Source organism: Urocitellus parryii, chromosome 2 (assembly GCF_045843805.1).
Source record: "Urocitellus parryii isolate mUroPar1 chromosome 2, mUroPar1.hap1, whole genome shotgun sequence".
Classification (NCBI taxonomy): Eukaryota; Metazoa; Chordata; class Mammalia; order Rodentia; family Sciuridae; genus Urocitellus; species Urocitellus parryii.
Genome location: NC_135532.1, coordinates 827,757 through 851,057, shown reverse-complemented (window position 1 = coordinate 851,057; position 23,301 = coordinate 827,757). Strand labels below are relative to the sequence as shown.

The window sequence follows — 23,301 nt, the reverse complement described above, 5'->3', positions numbered from 1 at the left end:
CAGGAGGCCAAGATAAGCAGAAGGACAATAGCCACCCGGGGCCAGGCTGAATGAACCTTGACCCGGCACCCATCACAGCAGGGAGGAAGCCACTGTCTTTGGCCACACCATGGGGAGCCTGCTGCACCTGGGCCTGCTCAGCGCCATCCTGGCCAGCCTCCTGGTGCCTGGGAGAAGCGGTGAGTGCCCTGCCCTTTGCGCTGCAGGATGGCCCCTGGAGGAGGGGAGGGCCGAGGGTGGGCAGTGGGGGAATGTGCACAGGGGTGCTCTGGCCCGGCACAGGCTGGCTGACCTTCCCAGCCAAGGGCACAGTTAGGGCCACTGCGGCTCCTGCCAGAGAGTCAGATGGGCAGATGGGGGTCACAGGGGATAAAAACACAAGAGGAGACACAGAGAGAAGGGAGGGAGGTGGAACAGCAGGACGAAGTGGAGGTGAGCAGAGACGGGCAGAGATGAGGACAGCAGGGCAGAGGTGCTGCGGGGAGGAGGCCAAGACAGTCCAGCGCCACTCATGACTCCCACTGGGAGGGGGCGCCCAGGCCCCAGGCCCCAGAGGGGGCCTGAATGTAAAATGGAACAGGTCCAGCCCACAGGGTGCCAGCTGCGTCCAGCGCAGCCACTAGGCTGAGCCACCTGCGTTTCCATGTCCACACTCGCAACAGTGGTCTGGTCCAGCTTTGGCCTGACTCAGAATGTGGCAGTAAGCCCTCCTAGAACTCAGCATCCGCCTGGGCGACCACGGGGTACACCAAAACCAAGAGTCAGGCCCGTCCCAGGACTGCGCCAGGCAGCTGGGAAAGCAAACCGCACAGTGGACCAGGCCGAGAGCGGCCCCGTCTGGGCCTTTCAAAGCACCAGCCTAGTTTCCCTCCATTCAGAAAGCGAGACCACTGGCCGGCGGCACCAGGTCTGACCAAGGAAGAGTCAGAGTCCTCAGAGGGCCTAACTGCGTCAAGAGAGCTGGGCCAGAGGCTGGCTGTGCACTCCCGTACTCCCTACGCATCTCCTCAGGCCGGGCGGTGGAGGCACAGCTGCCACCAGGAAGACTGTCTTTTTGCACAAGGATGCATTCCAGTTAGAGGGCAACAAACCTGCAGGCGTGCAGAATCAGACAGTGGTGCTGTTCAAAAAACAGCAGGGAAAGGGGTCAAAAGATGTGGGTGGGGATAACTTTAGAGCCAGTGGTGAGGGATGGAGTGAGCCACATGGTATTCAGGGAAAGAATGCTCTACAGGGAAGGTGGCCAGTGCAAAGGCCCTGGGGCATGAGAGTGGTGGGCACAGTCTAAACAGGAAATGGGCTAGCATGGTGGGAGAGATGGGTGCAAGGGAGCCTTGAAGGGAGGAAATCCAAGAGGCCCAGCCATGGGATCAAAGACCTCTGGTTCTAGCTTGAGGCCACCAGGCAGCTGTGGCTCCTTCTTGGCTTCCTCAGGCATCATGCCCTCGCCCTGTGCCTTACACTTCCTCCTCCCAGTTCAAGCTCCCAGGTACTGCTGCACCTTCACCAAAAGGGAAGAGGCAGGAAGAGGTGTGGATCGGGTGGGGCCTGGTGGAACAGCCTGGGAAACTCAGGGAGGGTGCCAAGAAGGGCGTGGCTCCTGCAGGATGGTGAGCTGCTCCGAGGACCACGGAGACTGTTTCTTGAGCAGGCCTGTGAGCTATGGCTACAGCTCTGGCCATGCAGAGGGAAAACCAGCATGTGTCAACTTGGCTTCAAGGAAGCAGGCTGCACAGAGAGGAGGAGGGACCCCAGATCAGTGTGCCAATGTGTGTGCATTAGAAGGTCAGGGCACGGGTTAGGACGTGGGTCTTCCACCCACAGCAGGTCCACAGGTTGCAGTTTGGGGAATGCTGGTCGGGGCTAGGATATTCCTGGTGCCTCGAGGACAGGCACTGCACTCTCACACCTCCCTCAGTGGCTAAGGATAGTACTGAGCCCTGTGTGGTGTGCAGGTGGCAGGATACTGCTCCTGGAGACAGCAGTGTGTACAGATTGGAGCACCCACATTTGGGCTCTGCTTCAAAGCAAGCACTTGATGGTGGGAGAAACAAGTCTGAACCTGGCTTTATTGGGATAACATAGGTGTCCTTAAAAGGGGGGGATTTAGGGAAAAAAGTGATCTAAGAACGAGGCTGACGTTTACAGAGCACCTGCTGTGTACCAGACCCGGCACAGGAGTCTTCACACCCTCTATGGAACTCAGAAGTAGTACCATATCTCTACTTGTCAGTAAAATGCAGTACAGGGAAGAGGTGTATCTGAAACTCTGCTTGATCCTCTTTGTACTTTCTGGACATAAGGAGCTTGGTGTTCTGAGACAAGGGGTGACACGGGCCACAGTGAGACATGAAAACGTGGAGCTCAGAACAAGTCATTACTAGAAGTAGCTCCTGCAGAGTTGTCCTTTTTGTGGTGAGACCCTGAACTCTTCAGTGGGAGGAAGTTCAAGAAACAGGATAGAGGGTCAAGAAAAGAATCTGAGGTCCTCCTGGTCCATCTAGTAGTCTTGGGTTTGTTGTCTCTGCTCAGCAAAGAACTGAAGAACAGGACACAGACAGCAATCAAGCAGCAGGTTCACTGCAGAAGTGACAGACAGACTTCTCTGAAGGGGCCCTGGAGCGAGAAGTCCTATGGGGAGTGTTGGCCTGTTCTTTTTATGGTCCCTGCGATTTCCTTATCTCCTCCCTGTGCATGCCCCCTCACTATTGTTCAGGAGTGCCCTCTACCCTGTCCACACATCTATTTTAGTTTTTCTATGGATCTTCTGCTTGGGGCACAAGTACAGAAGTGTCTGTCTGACTGGGTCCCTGCTGTGTCCACAAGCACTTTCGTCAAGCAGGAAGTCGAACTCATCAGAAGACCCTCTCCATGCTCCCTTGGTCTGGCCCTACCTTGACCTCCTCACTCACCATCTTGCCCTGGCTACTGACACCCTCTACATCCCCCTCACTCCCATGTCACAAAGAAAAGAGCAGGAGCGGGAGACAGAGAGGCAAAAGCAGATGGGAACTAGGCACACCCCTGTAATCCCAGTGACTCGGGAGGCTGAGGAGGGGATCACGAGTTCAAAGCCAGCCTCAGCAATGGCAAAGTGCTAAGCAACTCAGCGAGACCCTGTCTCTAAATAAAATACAAAAAAAAAAAAAAAATAGTGCTGGGAAGTGGCTCAGTGGTTGAGTGCCCCTGAGTTCAATCCCTGGTACCCCACCCAAAAAAGGCAGGTGGGAACCTAGGGTCCCCCACATAGCATGGAAGGGACAAAGATGAACTGACGCAGGGCACTGAAGTTAGCTGATCACGGTTCATGTCTTTGTCATGGAATCAATTTAGTGGGTATTTAAAAATGAAATAAAATAGTACTATTTTGTAGAAAATAGAGGAGTACCGCTTCTTAAGCTTGTTTTACTTCTGTGTCCTGACTTTATATACATTACAGGTCAAGATCAAACCCGCTCATAACTCCCCACTCAACCAAAAGAGGCCCTGAAGGGCGCTGGGCCTGGGTGGGGCCGAGGTAGCACTAGGAGGTGGCCGAAGGGTACACCTGATAGAAGCCCTCTGAGCCAGGAGCTTGCCAAGGAGAGCTTGGGTGGCTCTGCAGAGAGGGCCATGCAGGGGAGCTCCTGCTGACCCTGGACGGCGGCTTCCCCCAGGGCATGTTGTGAGGAGCCGCAGAGGGAGACTGGCAGCGCCCCACTCCCTGGGTGCTGAGGAAGGAGTGCTCAGCCTCTGGAGGTGCGCAGGTGGTGGTACCGAGACACTGATTTGTGCCCTTCCTTGTCCTCTAGTGTTCATTAACCGGGAACAAGCCAACAATGTCCTGGTGAGGACCCGGAGAGCAAATTCACTTTTTGAAGAGATGAAGAAAGGAAACCTCGAAAGAGAGTGTTTGGAAGAGACTTGCTCTTATGAAGAAGCCCGAGAAGTCTTCGAGGACTACGACCTGACGGTGAGGCCCCCGCACCGGAGGACACCGGGGCCGCGGGCGGGGGGCCCTGGGCTGAGCCATCAGGCTCCGTGCTGCCAGAGCGGGCTATTCGGGCTCCGTGCTGTCCCCTGGGCGGGGCTATCGGGGATCCGTGCTGTCCCCTGAGCGGGGCTATCCGGGCTCCGTGCTGTCCCCTGAGCGGGGCTATCCGGGCTCCGTGCTGTCCCCTGAGCGGGGCTATCCGGGCTCCGTGCTGTCCCCTGAGCGGGGCTATCCGGGCTCCGTGCTGTCCCCTGAGAGGGGCTATCCTGGCTCCGTGCTGTCCCCTGAGCGGGGCTATCCTGGCTCCGTGCTGTCCCCTGAGCGGGGCTATCCTGGCTCCGTGCTGTCCCCTGAGCGGGGCTATCCTGGCTCCTTGCTGTCCCCTGAGCGGGGCTATCCGGGCTCCTTGCTGTCCCCTGAGCGGGGCTATCCGGGCTCCTTGCTGTCCCCTGAGCGGGGCTATCCGGGCTCCGTGCTGTCCCCTGGACGGGGCTATCCGGGCTCCTTGCTGTCCCCTGAGTGGGGCTATCCGGGCTCCGTGCTGTCCCCTGAGTGGGGATATCGGGGCTCCGTGCTGTCCCCTGGACGGGGCTATCGGGGCTCCGTGCTGTCCCCTGAGTGGGGCTATCGGGGCTCCGTGCTGTCCCCTGAGTGGGGATATCGGGGCTCCGTGCTGTCCCCTGGACGGGGCTATCTGGGCTCCGTGCTGTCCCCTGAGTGGGGATATCGGGGCTCCGTGCTGTCCCCTGGACGGGCCTATCGGGGCTCCGTGCTGTCCCCTGAGTGGGGCTATCCGGGCTCCGTGCTGTCCCCTGAGTGGGGATATCGGGGCTCCGTGCTGTCCCCTGGACGGGGCTATCTGGGCTCCGTGCTGTCCCCTGGACGGGGCTATCGGGGCTCCGTGCTGTCCCCTGGACGGGGCTATCGGGGCTCCGTGCTGCCCTGGGCTGATCCATCCGGATCCGTGCTACCCCTGGGCTGCGCTGTCCAGTCTCGCGCCGCAGCGCCGGGCTGGCCAGCAGGCCCCACGCTGGACCCTGCAAGGCGCTCCTTCTGGCCTCCCTGCGGCACCTCTCGGGTGGGAAACCGCCGGAGGGACCTAAGTGTGGCGAAAGCGACTTGAAACATAACCTGCCACTCAACACCGCGGCGGGGGCCGACGGCCGTTGCCTAGCAGCTCGCGGAGGGCTGGCTGGCGCGCGGGCGCGGGCGCCGGAAGGGGCGGGGCCTCGGCCGGACGGAAGCACACCCCCTGACCCCGCCGGGCTGCGCGCCGAGGCAGGCGGGCGCGGGGTGGCTGCCGTCCGCCGGGCGGTCCGAGCCCCGGTGTGCCTCGCTTGCCCGCCGCGGCCCACGCTCGGTGCTGGCCAGCTCGGGAGGGAGCGGCGAGAGCCCCGCGGGCGGCCGCCCCTGACGCCAAGAGCGTGGTGGCTCGGAGAGCCGAGCTGTCCAGCCTTATGGTCACTGCGGCCCAGATGCCTGCGGAGGCCCGCTTGGAGGAAGCAGCGTCCTTGGCGCCCGGTGCCGGAGGGTGGTCCCGGGTGGGCGACCCCCGGCTTCTGCGCCGAGAGGAGGGAGGGACCCAGCGCAGGAAAGCTGCCCGCCCTGGCGGGGTCTGGAGGCCACCCGGGGACCCACCTGCCCTCCTTAGCACCCAGCCGGGCAGATGAGGTTGCGGCTCCCCCAGCCGCATCGTCCCCCGCGGGACGATCCTGCCTTTGTGCAGGAGCTTGCGGGGCACCTCATCCTAACCGTGGCAAGAGCCCCCGTGCACACAGGGAAACTTGTGCGCCTCCGCTTCGGTCCTGCCCCATCCCACAGCTGATGAGCGTGGACATCAGCTGGGCCCCGTAACGTGAGAAGAAGTTCTATTTCCTGCCATGGAACTCAAAGGAGGACAATGCAGTAATTACGAATATACTAGAAAGCACAGTAGTTGGCACTTTCATCTAGGGAATAACATCCAGCATCTTTGCATTTCTGCAAAAGAAAGTGGTCTTCAAGGGAATTCTTGTGTTGCTGTCCATTTGAGGACTGTAGTTCATTTCAACCACCAGAAGGGAGAAAAATAATTAAGAATTCTTTTTTATTCTTACCAGATAAATAATGTTTATTTATTAAGAAAATAATTTCAGGACTATTTTCATTTTAAGTATTTGTTTAATACAGGTAAATATTAAAAGTATTCAAGGATAATAAAAGTGGGCTGGAGTGTAGTTTAGTAGTACAGCATGAACCAGCATGTGCAAGACCCTAAGCTTGATCTCCAGCACCAAAAATAAGTAAATCTTATGGTTTGGATGTGAGATGTCCCAAAAAAACACATGTGTGAGAAATGATTAGGTTGTGAGAGCCTTAACCCAATCGATGAATTAATCACCTGATGGGATTGAGTGATAATTGAAGGCAGGTTGGGTGTGTCTGGAGGAGGCAGGGCTTGGGTCTTGGGTGCTGCCTCTTAGCCTTGAGTGATGAGAATGTGGATATGTGGCAAGCCAGCCATGGGCTGTGTGTATGTGTGTGTAAACTGTGAGCACTGAGCGCACAAAGTGGGCTGAACTGTGGCCCTTCTGTTTGGGTGGGCCTCACTCTGCTCTTTTCACTTGCTCGGCCTGTGATCCCCACACAGCTCATGATATGGGCATGGAGTTCCTAGATATCAGTTAATCTGATGACATCATGAAGCTAAACTCAACCCCCTGAAACCTGACCCCTTGCCTCATTTGAATGGCTTCTCCCCAATAAAAAGGTTCAGCACATGCTCCTTGGCTCCCTCTTTCCATGGACCCCTAAGGTCGGAGGAGCCATCACAGACACAAAGGAAAAGATATTTCTTTGTCTCTGTGTGATTATTTTGTGCAGCCCAGTTCACCTAGAGTGACCCTGAGTGTTTTAGTCATGGAACGTGACAATTGGGGGTGTGGTTTGGGTATATATTTGTATCTGGCAAGTGGAGACCTCTCTCTGCTATCTGATCATTATATGAGCTGCTTCCCTCAGCCACACTCTTCCTCCATGATGTTCTGCTTCACCTTCAGCCCTGAGGAATAGAGCTGTCTATGGATTGAGACCTCTGAAGCTGATCCTGCAAATAAACTTTTCCTCCTCAATTGTGCTAGTCATTCTTTTAGTCACAGCAGCAAAAAAAAAAAAAAAAAAAAAAAAAAAAAAAAAAAGACTAAAACAAATCAATACCAGGAGTGGGGTCATTGCTGTCACTAACCTGCCCATGTGGTTCAGAACCTTTTGGGCCTTTTTGAAATTAGTGGAAGGAATTCTGAGATGTATAACAGTGCAAGCTGGAAATGCTTTAGATTGGTAGAAGCTGAGTTTAATGGCCAATTCTGTTGGGAGCTCAGAAGACCAGAATGTCAATACGACAGTGGTCATTGAAGACAGGGCTCAGGACGGTTCATGAAAGGACTCTAATGGAATTTGAAGTAGAGGCCATTCATGTTATGTTCTGGCTGAGAAGTTGTCTGCATTTTGCTGGTACCCTGAGACTTTCTGTGAGGCTGATTTTAAAAGTCATGGACTTCTTAATCTGGTGAAAAGAAATTTCTAGACAGCAGAGTAATGAAGGAGACACAGAGACAAGATGCAGAGGCAGGAAAGGTGGCAGAGTGACTACTTGTCCAAGAGTCAGCGTTTATGTTTATTTATACCATTAGGTTGCATTAGGTCATTAGTATCACAACCACATTGTTGTTCAGAGTACCAGTAAAGTTGCTTATTCTTCAGTTACTTTTCAGAATTACAATATGCAATGTTAGCAACTTTGTGCAGTTTTCAAGAAGGTCCATTGTCTGAAGTTATTGTTAGGTGGGCAGCTCCAGGAGCACCAGAGCTTGGTGAAACATTGTAATTATCTATCAAACAAGTTCTACTATTCCCAGGAGCTATGTTCCTACAATCAAGGTGGAGTCTTGATGAGGCTCTAACAGAGACTTCTCAGGGCATTGCCATACCAGCTAGACATTAGCTATATTATTAGGTCCTAAGAGAGATTACAGGGCATTCTAAGGGTGGGAAACAGGGTGGCTGTTACCTACCCCCCTCGCCACCCTGGGAGCTTGCTCACCAGGGGAACACTTCCCTGTACATTTCCACACTCAGAATCCCTGCAGCAGAGCATTCAGGCAGTGGCATGGATGTTGCTGATGGCTTTCAGCCAAAATTTATTGTGATATTCAGGAGCAGAAAGATTTGAAAAACTTTTACTTGAAAGGTGGGAGTAAAACTGGGACAAGGAATTTGCAGTTTTTAAAGACTTTACCACAACTATGGAAATGTTGAGGACTTTGCCCAGAGACAAAAAGAAAGATGGCTTGGAGGCATCTCAGGGTCTGGCAAGACCACACCCATCTCAGACTCAGGAGAGTAAAGGTAAAAATTCTCTGAGAAGAGACCAATAGGGAAGGGGCCCGGGAAGCGTTTTCAAGGAGCTCAGACACTCAGAGGCTGCTGCAGCCAGGGTCCCTGGAGGGTTGGCTGCTGCTGGGGATGGTGGCAGACCTTGGTATAAGCCATGGAGTTGGGGCTCATGGAGGCTTCCACCAATGTTGGGAAGGAAGGCCTGGGAAGCCAGAGGAAGTGCCCCAGAGTGGGAGTCCCTGTGGGCAGCCCCTGAGAGGGCAAAGTGAAGATGTGAGAGGGAAGCTGAAGCTGCAGTGGAGACCCAAAGATTAAAAAATGCCATCCACATGGGACCCTGACCAAGGAGAGCCGCAGGAACAGAGACAAACCAACAGAAAGGCCACTTAGACTGCAGCAAGACCCAGGGTGGCGCTCCACAAGCCCTTTGGACAGAATGTCACCAGGCCATGTGCCCCAGATGGCATAAGTGGAGCAGCAGGACTTGTGTGCCCAGCTGGATTTTGATCTTGCTTTGGTCCTATCTCTCTTTCTATGCCTCTATTTTTTGTGAAGGGAATGTTCACTGTGTACCTTTATATATTGGACACTTGTAAATCACTTTTGATTTTTTTACAGGAATTCATGATGCATATTTGCCCTGAGTCTCAGGAGACTTTGGACTTGAACTTTGGGGCAACCTTGGAACTATGGAGACAATGGGGACTCTTGGAAGTGGACTAGATGTATTTTGCGTGGTGATATGGTCATGAACTTTTGGGGGTCAGAGGTGGAATGCTATGGTTTGGATGTGAGGTGTCCCCCAAAAGCTCATGTGTGGGATGATGCAAGAGGAGAAATGATTGGGCCCAATCAGTGAGTTAGTCACCTGATGGGATTAGCTGAGTCGTAGCAGAAGGCAGGTTGGTTGTGACTGGAGGAGCTGGGCGTTGAGGCCGTGACTTTAGGGAATAGATTTGTATCTGGCAAGTTGAGACTCTCCCCCTTTCTCTCTCCCTCTCCCTCTCCCTCTCTCTCCTTTCTGATCATCGTATGAGCTGCTTCTCTCTGCCACACTCTTCCACCATGATGTTGTACCTCACGTTGAGCCCTGAGGAATAGAGCCTGTTGTCTATGAACTGAGATCTCTGAAACTGTGAGCCTCAGGTCAACTTCTCCTCCTCTGTAATTGTGCTGGTCATTTCTTTTAGTTGCCACAGCAAAAAGGCTGACTAAAATAATAAGGAATGATGAAAATAACTGCAACGCTTATCCAAGTTCAAGTTCACCGTTTTCACACAGCATTATCTCCCAACACTCTTCTGTATAGCTACCATACTTATAGTTCTAAAAAGATAATTATATGGGGAAGTCACTATCCTCATGTATTGGCAACTGAGTTATTTTTAAATATTACTGTATTTCTTCTGGATTATATTTTCTAAGTAAACCTTACAAATTTAAAAGAGTGAGCTCATGAAATGTTTTCTGGTCATAATGGAATTAAACTAAATGATCAGTATAGAAATATCTCCAGATATTTGGAAGTTAGCACATTTATAAATAATTCAGTGCCCCTGGGTCCAATTGCCAGTACCAAAACAATAAAAAAAATGTCTCATGAATCTAGACATAAAACTTCACGATGAAGAACAGTCGGCAGACTGTGAGTGAAAGGGAGTAAAATTCAGTGTGACAGGACAACCAGTGTTGTGGAGCTGAATGGTGAGAAGGGAGTGCTTTCCTGCTGAAACTCTGGAAAGGCCACCCTGTTGGTTCCCGGCTCCTGCTGGCCCACTGTGCTGGAGTCCCAGCCACAGCAAGTCTTACAGGAAGTCGGGAGTAAAGCTGTCCTTGTGTCACAATGGGCAAAGGTGTGACATGCAGTCGAGGGGAGAAATAAAGAATGGCCATGCACTAATGCCCTTTTCGATACTTTATTCACTCAAATCACTTAATACAATTTCACTCCATAGGTTCTTTTTTTTCAATATTTTTGTAGTTGCAGATGGACACAATACCTTTATTTATTTATTGTGGTTCCCAGGATCAAACCCAGTGTCTCACGCATGCTAGGCAAGCACTCTACCACTGAGCCACAACCCCGGCCCACTCTATAGGTTATTAATCAGGGAATGACAATCCTTAATGCTGGGCACTGCAATAGACATGATCAGTTCAAAGCAAACAATTCTTAGTTAACTCTAAGCACTGCCAACACCCTTAGTCACAACAGACCTATCACAGACATTCCCTCTGCATGCTGAGCTTAAGTGCTAGATTTAAAGTCTTGAGTCTTAGGTCTTAAACCCAGCAGGTGTCTGCTCACTCACCCTGTCCAGGCCAGGAACCCATAGCTTCTCCTGGGGTGGAGCTGACAGTTGGTGAGGAGAGGGTGTAAGGAGAGGTCCCTGTTCTCACCAGGTCAGGAGGCTGCTGTAGAGTTTGAGAGCCATGAGGACAAGGCAGAGGATCAGGCAGATGATGAGAGGAGCTGGGCTGTCTGTCCAGGTGCTTACCAGGCTCTCGGGCTGTGTGCGTCAGTGTCGGCTGGCTGAATGTCTGTTATTTGTTCCGTTATTCATACTAAATCTTGGAGCTTCTGCATGCATTTAGGATCCCTATCAGCTGTGACCAGGTTTCTTAGTGACAACTTACATCTTAGAGAGGACCTATGTCTGGTGGTGTCTACCCTGATACCCTTCTGGCTGTTATCAGGGCTATGACAAATGACACATGACTTCACCCTCTTACCTAGGTTGTGGAAAGTGACTTGCTTTTAACCAGATATGCTTGATGACATATCAGAGAGCTCTGTGACTTGCCAGGTTTATTTTAAAATGGAGTTTTAAAATGGGCTTGTTTAGGCCAAAGCCTAAGGCCATTCTTACACCCTGTTTACAGATAGCATAGCCATTTGCATAGAAAACACCAAACACACCAAAAGAATGATTGGGTTGTTTTTTTGTTTGTTTTGGTTTTGTTTGATTTGGTTTTTGTTTGTTTGGGGATCAAGCTATGGGTGCTTTTGTGAATTGAGCCACAGCCCAGCCCTGATTAAAATATTTTATTTAGAGACAGGGTCTCTCTCGCTAAATTGCTAAGGGCCTCACTAGGTTGCTGAGGCTGGCTTTGAACTTGTGCTCCTCTTGCCTCAGCCAAAAGAAGGTTTCATAAAAGAAAATAGGTAGATGATCAATTGACAACTAGACTTTGTCAAAATTAAAACTTTTGCTCAGTTAAGAGAATGAAAATATAAGCTACATACTAAGAAAGTATTTGCAGTTTACATATCCAAAAAGAAATCTGTATTCAGAATATGTATGCTAATGACTCAGAAGAAGAAAATAAACACCTAAGTAAAGAGACTTGAACAGCTACCTCACCAAAGACAAAATATGTATGACAAGCCCATAAGAAGATACTCAACACCGTGGGCCACTACGGAACTGTGATCTATCAACAAAACCTCTATAACTGAGAAAGGAAGAAACAGTGACCCTTGGCAAGTGCTGGTCACGCTGTGGAGCAACCAGAACCTTATATGCTACTAAGGGGAAGGCCGGCAGCACCCTCATCTTGGAGAGTTGGAGAGATTTTTACAAAGTTAGCCATATAACTCAGACATTGCGTTCATTTCCAGAGCTACCATAACAAAGCACCACACATTGGGTGGCTTTAACTACTAGAGATTGATCTCTCGTGGTGTTGAAGGTGACAAATGCAGACCACCATTCCTTGTTTTCACAAAACACCTCTACACAAATGTTCACAGCAGTCCTGTTCGTGATTACCAGAACTGGACATGAGTGTCCATGGTGGGTGAAGGAGTGAACAACAGGGACAGCCGTGCAGAGGACCACTACCGGGCAGTGCCGGGACCCACCGTTGGTGTATGTGTTGGCCTGGGTGATCTCAAAGGCACTGTGCTGAATGACAAGGTTACATGATGTAGGATTCCAGTTATGTGACAGTGTAAAAAGTCCTTGCTGTGGTGACGCAGAGCAGGGCAGTGCCAGGTGGGGAGCACAGATGTGCCCCATATCCTGATTGTGGTAGTTGTTACACAAATGTATACACATATTGAAACTTCTACCACGCGGCCTGCGCAGTGGTTTCATTAATGAGGTTCTAGGCATAAAGTTAGTTAGAAGAGATTGAGATAAAACACAAGACTCAGTTACCTTATTTCTATTGCTAGGTCCGAGACGGCTCCCCTCTCTGGTTCGCTCCTCTAGCCGCCCAGCAGGACAGCAGGGATTACTCAGGGCTAGCAGGAGAGAGAGAGAGAGCACGCGGGGACTAGCCTTTTATTAGGGAACAAGAGATTCAAGGGAGAATTCCATCCAATGAAGGTTGAGGGGGGGCTGCACTCCAAGGTCAGGGTCAGTGATTGGGTCCCCTGGGTCAGTGGTCAGGCACACCCCCACACGGATGGGCTCTCTCATCAGGAAAGGGTCGGGAAAAACTTCGACTTTTGCCAAAGTGCCTCAGACCCTTAACGGGAGCCACCCAATCATGTGTGAGAATGGCTCCCCACAGAAACTCATAGAATCATGCACGAAAAGTCGATTTTACTGTGTGATTTATTAAAAAAAAAATTAAAAGACACTGCATTCATTTCTAGGGCCACCATAATGAACTGCCACAAACCAGATGCCTTAAAATGTCAGGGATCTATTCTCTTGTAGTTTTGGAGACACCAGATCAAAAACGAGGCATCAGCCGATTGGCTCCCCTGCAGAGGCTGAAGGAGTGTGTTTGTGCCTGTCCCCACGCATGTGGCCCCTGTGACTGCTCTGCCCCTTATCCTCACCGGCCTCCTCTCTGATGGCTGCAGGTGTCCTTCTCTGTCTCTGGGGGACAGGCTTGTGAGCGGGGACTTGTGGTACTCCAGGATGATCCCCTCTGGAGCCTTTTAATTACACCTGCGAGGACCCTGTTCTAATGAATGCGCGTGCTGGGGCCCAGCGGGCCTGTGGAGGGGCCTACGGAGCCAACCCAGACAGACAGACCAAGACTGAGTGTCTCAGTGTCACAGGAGCCTGGTGACAGCACTTCTCTAAGCAATGGGGTGATTGTGACCACCAGACAGCCTAACTAAACCTCACTCATCAGCAAGGGCTGGGAAACAGAATGATTGTTCTTGGCACAATCTGGGCTTTGATGATTAACTTGAAAGTTCAACAAAAATGTTTAATTTAAGACAAACTAAGCCACATCTAATAGAGAAGATTCCTGTCCTCTCCCCTTTATTCTTTTTAAATATTTTTTTAGTTACACATTGACCCAACACCTTTATTTTGTTATTTATTTTTATGTGGTGCTGAGGATCAAACCCAGGGTCTCTCACGTGCAAGGCGAGCGCTCTACCACGGAGCCACCACCCCAGCCCCTCCTTTCCCCTTTAGATCAGGTGATTCTAGAACAATTCTTTCCTCCCAGGTTGCAGCTGTGGAGTGAATGGCATGAAATGTCTGCTTTTCTAATGCATTTCTAAATGTTTGTTTTATTTTAGAATGAATTCTGGAACAAATACAAAGGTGAGGTATTCTCTGTTTTACTCTTAAGTGGGAGAGGCTCATTAGGATATTTAAACGCTGAGAGATTGTATTTGACTTTCTAAAATACTTGGTGAATATCCTTCCTGCTCCTATTTAAAATCTCACACATTTAAGATGTTTGCTCTTTGGGTGTTCCTACAATAGTTATTTGATATTATTTTTATAGTGATTTTTATTAATTCTAGTTTTATTTACTCAACTATAGATTTTTCATACTGGGAATTGAGCCCAGGGGCATTTGACCACTGAGCTACATTCCCACCCTCTTTATATTTTAAGATATACATGGCCCAGGCTCACCTTAAACTTGAAACCCTCCTGCCTCAGCATCCTGAATCATCGGGATTCCTGGGACGGGCCACCAGGCCCAGCAAGGTTTTTTTCTTTTTGAGGTGAAGTCTCACTCTGTCATCCAGGCTTGTCTCAAACTCCTGGGCTTAAGTGATTCTCTAGCCTCAGCTTCCTGAGTAGCTGGGACCATAGGTTCATGCCACATCACCCAGCTCAAATGTAGATTTTAATCAGTTTATTCTTATTTGAGGATACCAAATTCCACGGTATTTTTTTAAAATATAAGTGTATTACATGAAAGCAAAAAAACGGAATCTGAAAGATTGGATTTCCTAACAAGCTAGCCAGCCTGATCTAAATCTTCCAGGGCATAAGAAGGTGTTAATGGTGACTACTGAAAACAGTCTCGAAGTTTCTCAAATGGCAGTTGACCCAGCTCTGCATCAGGTGCTGAACTTCCACCAAGAAATGGGAAGTCCACGCCAGGGCTGGATGGGAGTCTCTGTTTCCTCTTCCACCCCAGGTCACGTGGAAGTGGAACCCGACGCCCTCTTGTCAATGCTCAGCTCAGAGCCCTTTGCTTCAGGTGACCACTGCAGCCACCAGCCAGAGGGCCACGCTGGCCATAGACACACTGTAAAACATCTCGACAGAACTAGGGGGCAGTCAAGGGCCAGTGAGGCAGGGCCTCCAAGGGGGGACAACACAGTCCAAAGACAGTGTTCCCAGAGCAGCAGAAGCTAGCTCGAGCTGTCTATGGGTACGTGCCCGTGGCCGGCCATGCCAAGCTCAAGTTCGTCTGGGATGGTCATGCCTGCAGGCTTGGTGCCAACCCTCTCTTTGCAGATGGTGACCAGTGTGATAGCAATCCTTGCCAGAATCAGGGAAAGTGTAAAGATGGGCTCGGAGAGTACTCCTGCTCCTGCCTGGATGGATTCGAAGGCAAAAACTGCGAATTCTGTAAGTCCCTCTGCTTGGCTATCTTCAGAGCAGAAATGCCTGTAGGTGGGAGGTGGGAGGAGAGAAGGCGGGAAATCCATGATGAGATGACCTTGAGTTACTTCTAAGAAGAATTAACACCAATACTTCCCAAAGTATTCCATGGAATAGAAAAGGAGGGAACCCTTCCAAGTGCATTCTACGAGGCTAATATCACCCTGATACCAAAACCAGACAAAGACACATCAAGGAAAGGAAACTTCAGACCAATACCCCTGATGAACACAGATGCAGAAATCCTGGCAAATCGCATACCAAAACATATTAAAAAGATCCTGCACCACGATCAAGTGGGATTCATCCCAGGGATGCAGGGTTGGTTCAACATACAGAATCAATAAACGTAATTCATCACATCAATAGATTTAAAGACAAGAATCATATGATCATCTCAATAAATGCAAAAAAAAAGCATTTGACAAAATACAGCACAACTTCATGTTCAAAACACTAGAAAAACTAGGGACAGTAGGAACACACCTCAACATTGTAGAGGCTCTCTATGCTAAACCCAAGGCCAGCATCATTCTCAATGGAGAGAAATTGGAAGCATTCCTTCTAAAAACTGGAACAAGGCAAGGATGCCCTCTTTCACCACCTCTATTCAACATCATCCTTGAAACTCTAGCCAGAGCAATCAGACAGAAGAAAGAAATTAAAAGGATATAAACAGGTAAAGAAGAACTCAACCTATCACTATTTGCTGATGACATGATTCTATGTCTAGAAGATGCAAAAAATTCCACCAGAAAACTTTTAGGCCTAATAAATGAATTCAGCAAAGTAGCAGGATATAAAATCAACACCCGTAAATCAAACATATTCCTATATATCAGCGATGAATCCACTGAAAGAAAAATTAAGAAAACTACTCCATTCACAATAGCCTCAAGAAAAAAAAAATACTCGGGAATCAGCCTAAAAAAGAGGTGAAAGACCTCTACAATGAAAACTACAGGACACTGAAGAAAGAAACTGAAGAAAACCTCAGAAGATGGAAAGATCTCCCATGCTCCTGGATAGGCAGTGGTGGTCAGTGCCCAGCAACTGTTCCACTGTCCATGATGGGTGAAGGGAGAGAGTTGGAGCTGAAGGCACCCCACCAAACAGCAGGGCCCTCAGGCTGCGCAGGATGCATGCAGCCCTCGCAGAGAACACAGGAGGCCACCGTGGGGACCTGTCTGGATCTAGTGGCCACAGGAGTGGATGGAAGTTGAAGGGAAAGTAACTCCTCTTAGACCCTCCCACGTGCCAGGGCCCAGCCTCTGTGGAGGAGCAAGGCTTCCAGCTGTCTGCCTGGCGGGGTAAGGTGTCAGCCTGACCCTGGAGGAGCATGAGACAGTCAGGCCTGCGGAGCCCCCATGGTACAGAAGCCTCACTTCCACAGGCAGCCTCCTGGCCTTGGCTGCAGGGGCTCTGAGCCCCTGCCTGGAACTGCCCTGGTCCCTGGTCCCTGGTCCCTGGTCCCTGGAGCCAGCGTCCTGACCTCAGTCCACACCACCCAGCCCTTGGGACCTCTGTCCACCTTCTAGCCTTTCACTGGACAGCTTGGGTTTCTTTAGGGCAATGCAGAACCTGCGTGAATGCCAGGTGTCCCTCAGTGGCCTAGGAGGCAGGCCGCATGTGGAGCAGCCACCTCACTTGGCTGCTCCGTGAACACCTTTCCTGCAGGGGCCCTGTGTGTCAGGACGGGTGGGCGGCTGGAGTGGGTCCCTCCTGCCGCTGCAGCGGTTTCCTCTGCCCACAGTCGCACGGAAACTCTGCAGCCTGGACAACGGGGACTGCGACCAGTTTTGCCAGGAAAAGCAGAACTCAGTGGTGTGCTCCTGCGCCAGTGGGTACACCCTCGGTGACGACGGCAAGTCCTGCATCTCCACAGGTAGGAGGACCTGAGGCCACACAGGGCTCCTGAGCCACAGAGCTGGTGGCATCGGACCAGGAGCACGTGCCATGAGCAGGGCAGGGCAGGGCCTCCTGCTGGGCCGGGTGGGCTGCCAAGAGAGCCGCAGCCTGGCACCAGGGCTGGGTCATTCCCGTGGGAAGCCCAGTGGTCCTGCGAGCAGCTGTGCTGGCTAACCTGTTCTTCACTCCCACTTGCCTGCGGGGTGGATGTGGCTCTGGAAGGAGGTGACTCCTGCCGGGCACTCTGGTGGGGGGAGGAGTTCAATTTTCCTCTCACTTGGAAAGAACTGGACACTGGGCGTGTGATGACCAGCACTGGGGCCAGTGCTCAGGAGGCTCCCAGAGAGCAGCGAATGCAGAGCAGGCTCAGGAACCCACTGGGCTAGGGACAAGGGCACTAGGGACCTGAGGGGTCGGCCCTTGGGGCCACCCCTCTACCTCTCGTGGCCCCTGCTGGCCCCCCTCTCCTGAGCCATCACCTGGGCGAGACAGGGAAGCAGTGGGCGGGCTGCCTGTCATAGAGCCAGGTGACCAGGCACCCATGAGGTTCCAGTCGGAGCCTGGTGACACACCCCCCATCCAGACTTGACTTCCCCAGGGGACTCATTACTCTGTCATATTCTTCTCAGTGAAACAGTTTCTTTCAAAAATTAGTAATCAAGAAAAATAAAGGTCCCAAATATATCCTTCAAAGTTTACTTCAATTATGTAGCATGAAACCCTCCAAAAGAAAGGAATGCAAGTTGGTTTCCGTTGATAATGAAGTTTTTGTTTTCTTTTTTTTGTTTGTGTTTTGTTTTTGGTACTGGGGATCGAACCTGCTTAACCACTGAGCCATACTCCCTGCCTTTTTTATATTTTATTAGAGACATGGTCTCATTAAGCTGCTTATGGCCTGGCTAAGTTGCTGAGGCTGGCTTTGAACTTGCAATTGCCCTGCCTCAGCCTCCTGAGCCGCTGGGATTATAGGTGTGAGCCACTATACCCGGTTGATAATGAAGTGTTTTGTTTTGTTTTGTTTTGTTTTAAACATCAGAAATTTATTAGTTGCTCAAAACATTACATTGATCTTGACATATCATATATCATACATTTGGATAATGAAGTTTTAAGCTTCAGCTGATGCAGAAATAGTTTAATTGAAGCCATTTCTTGACATGCGTACAGTTGTTTTTTTTTTTTTTTTTGATTGCAGGAATATTCACAAATCAATTAAAATAAAGGGCTGTGGAGTATGACTCGGTGGTAGAACATTTGCCCAGTATGTGCAAGGTCCTTGGGTTTCATCCCAATGCCCCAGAAAGAAAGAAGAAAGAGAAAGAAAGACCAGTAAACTACTTCCTAACGCAAGAAGCTCTGGTCTCGTCCTAGAGAGCAAACTCAGAGTGTGAAAGGAGGTGTACAAACATCCTCCAGAGCTAGCAAGTGTAGGAAGAGGGCCCTGCTTCCAGGGAACGCTCCCAAGCACCCTGCAGGCCGCGGCTGCCAGGCCCCGCCTGGGCCAGGGGAAAGCACCCGACCCAGCCGGCCCTGACAAGCACAGGGGTTGCTGTCCTCTCCCGCTGCTGCGTCCCCTTCTCTTCATTCTGGCTCTGCAGGGACGCCCTCCTCTCTGCCTTGGGTCCCCTGCAGATGATGTGGGAAGGGAGGGTTCAAATACGTGGCCCTGCCCTTGGGTCCCTGCAGGAGCCAGGAAGTAGCAGATGGGGCCCCACAAAGCCGCATGGCTCCGGGCTCCCTGGCTTGGCTGCAGGCTGCTTGCCTGTGCTTCCTGCCCACGGCTGCTTTCCTGCCTGGACACTGGGTTTTAATTTGACACTTCATGAGGAAAAATTTCAAGCATACAGAAAAATCAGAACAGTCCAGGGCACCCCCGTGGAAGCCAGCCCTCTGGACTCTCCAAGGGCCTCTTGCCTCGCCCTGCAGGCGCCCCCTCTGCCGTCCCCCACGCCGACCTTACTGGTTGGTGCCGTTGCCAGTTGCAGGCAGCTGTGCACTTCTCCTTCTGCTCCGGCTGCGACTAGAGCTCAGGGTGAGGTGAGCCCCATGCAGACAGCTGCACCCACCTGGGGCTCCGCCACCACCTAGCCACCACCTACCAAGCACCACCAGAGTCGTCTGCCCAGGACTCCAGCTGGGGCCGAGGGGTGGGGAGCCTGGCTCTGCTGAGGCCTTGCTGTGCTTCTTTCAGACCTCTTCCCCTGTGGGAAGCTCACTCTGGGACGCAGGAAGAGGTCAGCGGGCCCAGCTGCCAACAGCAGTGAGGCTACGCCCAGGACCACCACGCCGGCCTGGAGTGGCCTGGACAGCCTGCCTCCCACCCAGGACCCCTCCAACTTGCTCAACCTCAACCAGACCTACCAGAAGGACAGCAGGAACCTCGTTCGGATCGTGGGCGGCCGGGACTGTGAAGAGGGGGAGTGTCCCTGGCAGGTGACTGTCCTGAGCAGCTCTGGGAAAGCGCAGCTGGGCCCCTCCTGCTCAGCACCTGGGGAGTAGCCCTCCATTCAGGCAGAGTCCCACTGGGCAAGGGCTCCCCACCCAGCAGGCGAGCCACGGCCTGCAGGAGGCTGGGGCACGGTGTGTTCCCTGTCTGCCACCCATCGCCCCTCAGGCGTCCTTGCTGCTGGCCCTCCATGCCCAGGGCCGCCCTGTTCTGGGAAGGACGGAAAGGCAGAAAGGCCTAGTCTGAAAACCTGCCCATAAGGGTCAGGCCGCACCTGGCAGCAGGTGAGCAGGCCACTCCCGCCTCCAAGGGTGAGGAAGAAAGTCACGTCCTTGTTTCATTTCTAATTTTTTTGATAACCCAAATACCTAAAAATTCCTAAGGGAAGGGAGACAGTATCAAAAAGTACCTTAGAGAAAAGCACATCCATTTATGCTCAAAAGTAAAAACATAGAAATAAAAATCACTGGATTAGGGTTGCCCAATTTAAGAAGAAGAAGAAAAAAAAGCACATTAGTTACATTTGAATCTCCTACAAACAACGAGTGATTTCTGATGTGGGTCCTGGATGTGGCATGGGACACACTGCCCATGGCTTGCCCTTTCGCTTTGGACGAGGTGCCCAGCTTGAGCGGAGGTTTTCAGGCCCAAAGCAAGATGCCTGTCCCGTAGCAGGACTGCAGAGATCCCCCGGCCCCCGCCCTGGGCTGTGGACAGGTGTCCCCTGCTCTAGAGCTTCAGGGGCCCATGGGGAGGCAGCGTCAGCCCCTGCTCACTGCTGGGACATGTTCAGTGAGAACTCGCGGTGTGGGTGCAGAACTGGGAGCTGGGTGTGCAGAAAATGAAATCCTGGACCTAGAAAGGGGCCTGGAGCAGTGCGACGGGCCAGGAGGCCTCCCCCAGAGGGTGGGTGTGGAGCGCCAGGGCCCTTTTGGAAAGGGCTCCAAAGACCAGTGGGTGTGGAGAGTGGCTGCGGAGCCCAGAGGAAGACTCCCGGCTGTCGGGGCAGAGGGAGCAGGAAGGAGAGCTCCGGGACAGGCCGGCCCACGGAGAAGCTCCAGGAGGCCAGCTCTCCTTGAAAGTGTCCAGTCTGACCTCAGGGCCTGTGTCACCCGGTGGCTGACTGGGTCTCACTGCTGCAGGCCCTCCTCATCGACGAGGAAAACGAGGGGTTCTGTGGGGGCACCATCCTGAGCCCCTTCCATGTCCTCACCGCAGCCCACTGTCTGCACCAAGCCAAGAGATTCAAGGTGAGGGTAGGTAAGTGACCCCTCTCCACGCCCCGGCACCCCCTCCCAGCCTCCCCACCGGTCAGCCCCTCCAGAACAGATGGTACCTGGCAGCCTGTCCAGAGGTGGCGAGGCGTCTCAGGTGAAGGGGAGGAAGCAGTGGGAGAGGGGTGGGCACCGCTGACCTCCAGCCCCTCCCAGAACCTCAGGGCCCTCTCCTGTGGCTGGCTGTGCCTGCAGAGCCCTCCTGGCCTCCCGCCTCCTCCCTCTGCCACACGCCCCGGGCCTCCTACCTCCTACTTTCGTCTGTGGGGTCTGTGGGTCGTTTGGTTAAAGTCTGTCTCTACAGACTCTAGAGCTGCCCAGGGAAAACCCAGTGCCAGCCACCAGCACACCTGAAATGTCACAGTAATGTTAAAGTCTCTGTCACACGTCTCGTCAGTCCATAGGAACGGGTGGAGTTGATTTTATCATCATATCTGATTTAACCCCTGTACCCCAAATGCTGACATTTCCATGTGCAATTAAATAAGACGCTCAGCCCCTTTCTTTCCATTCTAAGAGATTCACAATTCCTCCCGGCTCAGACACACCTCTTTCCAGGTGCTCAGCCTATCACACAGCCCAGGTCTGGACCTTTAGCTCCCCAGCACCTGGACAGGGCCTGGCACACTGAGCACACACGGGATACCAGCTGAAAGCCTGGAGAATCAAGAGGACCTGACGCCCTGAATTAGCTGGAATGTGAGCAGGGACACCAGGTCCTGGCACCCAGGAGGGTCTCCAGGTCTTGACGCCACACCAGGTCCTGATACCGGAGAGGGATACCCAGGTCCTGACATCTAGGAGGGACACCAGGTCCTGGAACCCAGGAGGGACACCAGGTCCTGACACCTAGGAGGGACGTGGAAGGTCATTTTCAAGTGCTCTCTGTCCACTCTCCCATGTTTCGGTTTCAGATGTGGCCACAGACCATTTCTCAATCACAAACAGTTCTTTTAAAGTAGCTGGCATGCAAATGCCGTCCCCAGGGAACTAACGCTGTGATGTCCTCTCCGGTTCCAGGGGACCGGAACACGGAGAAGGAGGAGGGCAACGAGATGGTCCACGAGGTGGAGGTGGTGGTCAAGCACAACAAGTTCGTGAGGGAGACCTACGACTTTGACATCGCCGTCCTGAGGCTGAAGACGCCCATCACCTTCCGCATGAATGTGGCCCCTGCCTGCCTGCCCCAGAAGGACTGGGCAGAGGCCACCCTGATGACGCAGAAGACGGGCATCGTGAGCGGGTTTGGGCGCACCCACGAGAAGGGCCGGCCGTCCAGCACTCTCAAGATGCTGGAGGTGCCCTACGTGGACCGCAACACCTGCAAGCTGTCCAGCAGCTTCACCATCACCCAGAACATGTTCTGCGCTGGCTACGACGCCAAGCTGGAGGACGCCTGCCAGGGGGACAGTGGTGGCCCCCATGTCACCCGGTTCAAGGACACCTACTTTGTGACGGGCATTGTCAGCTGGGGAGAAGGGTGCGCAAGGAAAGGGAAGTATGGGGTCTACACCAAGGTCACCGCCTTCCTCAAGTGGATCGACAAGTCCATGCAGGCCAAGGGGTCGCCGGCGGCAGAGACCCCGGGCTCGGCCTCTCCTCCCCATTAAAGCTCTGGAGGCTTGCTGGGCCTGTCTGCTGTTCCATGTCACCACGCTGGGCTGCGACCCTTCACCCCCACCCGCACCTGTGCCGGCCTGATGGAGGTGGGCACAGGGCTCCTCTGGAAGGCTGGTCTGCCTGGCCCGAGACAGAGCACTGGCAGCTCCGCTTGGGGAACTGCCGACTCTGGGGGGCTCTGCTGGCACTGCGATGGAGCCCTCCCCCTCCCAGCGCAGGTTCCTGTCCTCGGGTGACACAAACTGCCGTCAGCTGCCTGGGCAGCTCCTTGGTGAACAGTGTCCCAGGCCCCAGTGCACACAGCGGCAGCAGCCCAGGAGTCAGCCCTGCGCATCACGGGGTTGGGAGGGCCAGCCCAGATGCCCCTCTGACGCTGACCCCTCCCTGGCCAGCTTCTCTCCCACCCACCTCCCGGAACCAGCCGGTGGGGAGCTGTGGGCAGCAGAGCTTCCTCCCCACCACATCCTGGGGAAGGGGCTTCTCACTCCTTTCACTACTAGGCAATGGGGCATCTGACCCAGGCCCACCCACTTGCCTGGGCGGCCGTCTGGTTAACACACAGCGGTCACTGGAGCCGGGCTGTGTGGTGAGGTCACCCCTGTCCTTTGCCTGCTCACCAGGAAACCCCCCGCAGGTGGGCTCAGCCTGCTGAGATGAGACCCCTTTGGGACCAAGCCTTAGAACTCAGCCCTGAGTCTCGGGGAGGGGGCCATTCTGGGAGTTTCTGGAACTTTGATGACATGTCACACCATGAGAGCAGCGTGTGCTGGAGGGTGCCAGGCTCCTAGGTCCTCTCCTGCGCTTGTCCTGCGCGACTCAGCGCTGCCTCCAGGCCCTGAGTTTCAGGAGAAGGAAACCAAACCTGCCCTTGGAAGTAGA

The 23,301-nt window shown here is 52.8% G+C and overlaps 1 protein-coding gene across 2 annotated transcripts; it reads left to right on the top strand.

The window, feature by feature from the left end:
* The first annotated feature begins 77 nt into the window (after nucleotides 1-77).
* F10 (coagulation factor X) lies at nucleotides 78-22,413 on the top strand. 2 transcript variants are annotated; one of them, XM_026415160.2, is made up of 8 exons: nucleotides 78-179; nucleotides 3,792-3,952; nucleotides 13,845-13,869; nucleotides 15,028-15,141; nucleotides 16,928-17,059; nucleotides 19,274-19,515; nucleotides 20,671-20,788; nucleotides 21,823-22,413. In XM_026415160.2, exons 1-8 carry the CDS (start codon nucleotides 110-112, stop codon nucleotides 22,410-22,412), a joined length of 1,452 nt encoding a protein of 483 aa, XP_026270945.1. In that variant the 5' UTR covers nucleotides 78-109; the 3' UTR covers nucleotide 22,413. The 2 variants fall into 2 exon arrangements, with proteins under 2 accessions (XP_026270945.1, XP_026270946.1); XM_026415161.2 differs by lacking the exons at nucleotides 78-179; nucleotides 3,792-3,952; nucleotides 13,845-13,869 and adding an exon at nucleotides 14,709-14,767.
* Nucleotides 22,414-23,301: the final 888 nt, after the last annotated feature.

Excerpts from the sequence above, each read along its gene's own strand:
- F10 (XM_026415160.2), top strand. The coding sequence starts at position 110 with ATGGGGAGCCTGCTGCACCTGGGCCTGCTCAGCGCCATCCTGGCCAGC. Across the intron at positions 180-3,791 it reads CCTGGTGCCTGGGAGAAGCG|TGTTCATTAACCGGGAACAA; the intron begins GTGAGTGCCCTG and ends CTTGTCCTCTAG. Across the intron at positions 13,870-15,027 it reads ATTCTGGAACAAATACAAAG|ATGGTGACCAGTGTGATAGC; the intron begins GTGAGGTATTCT and ends CTCTCTTTGCAG.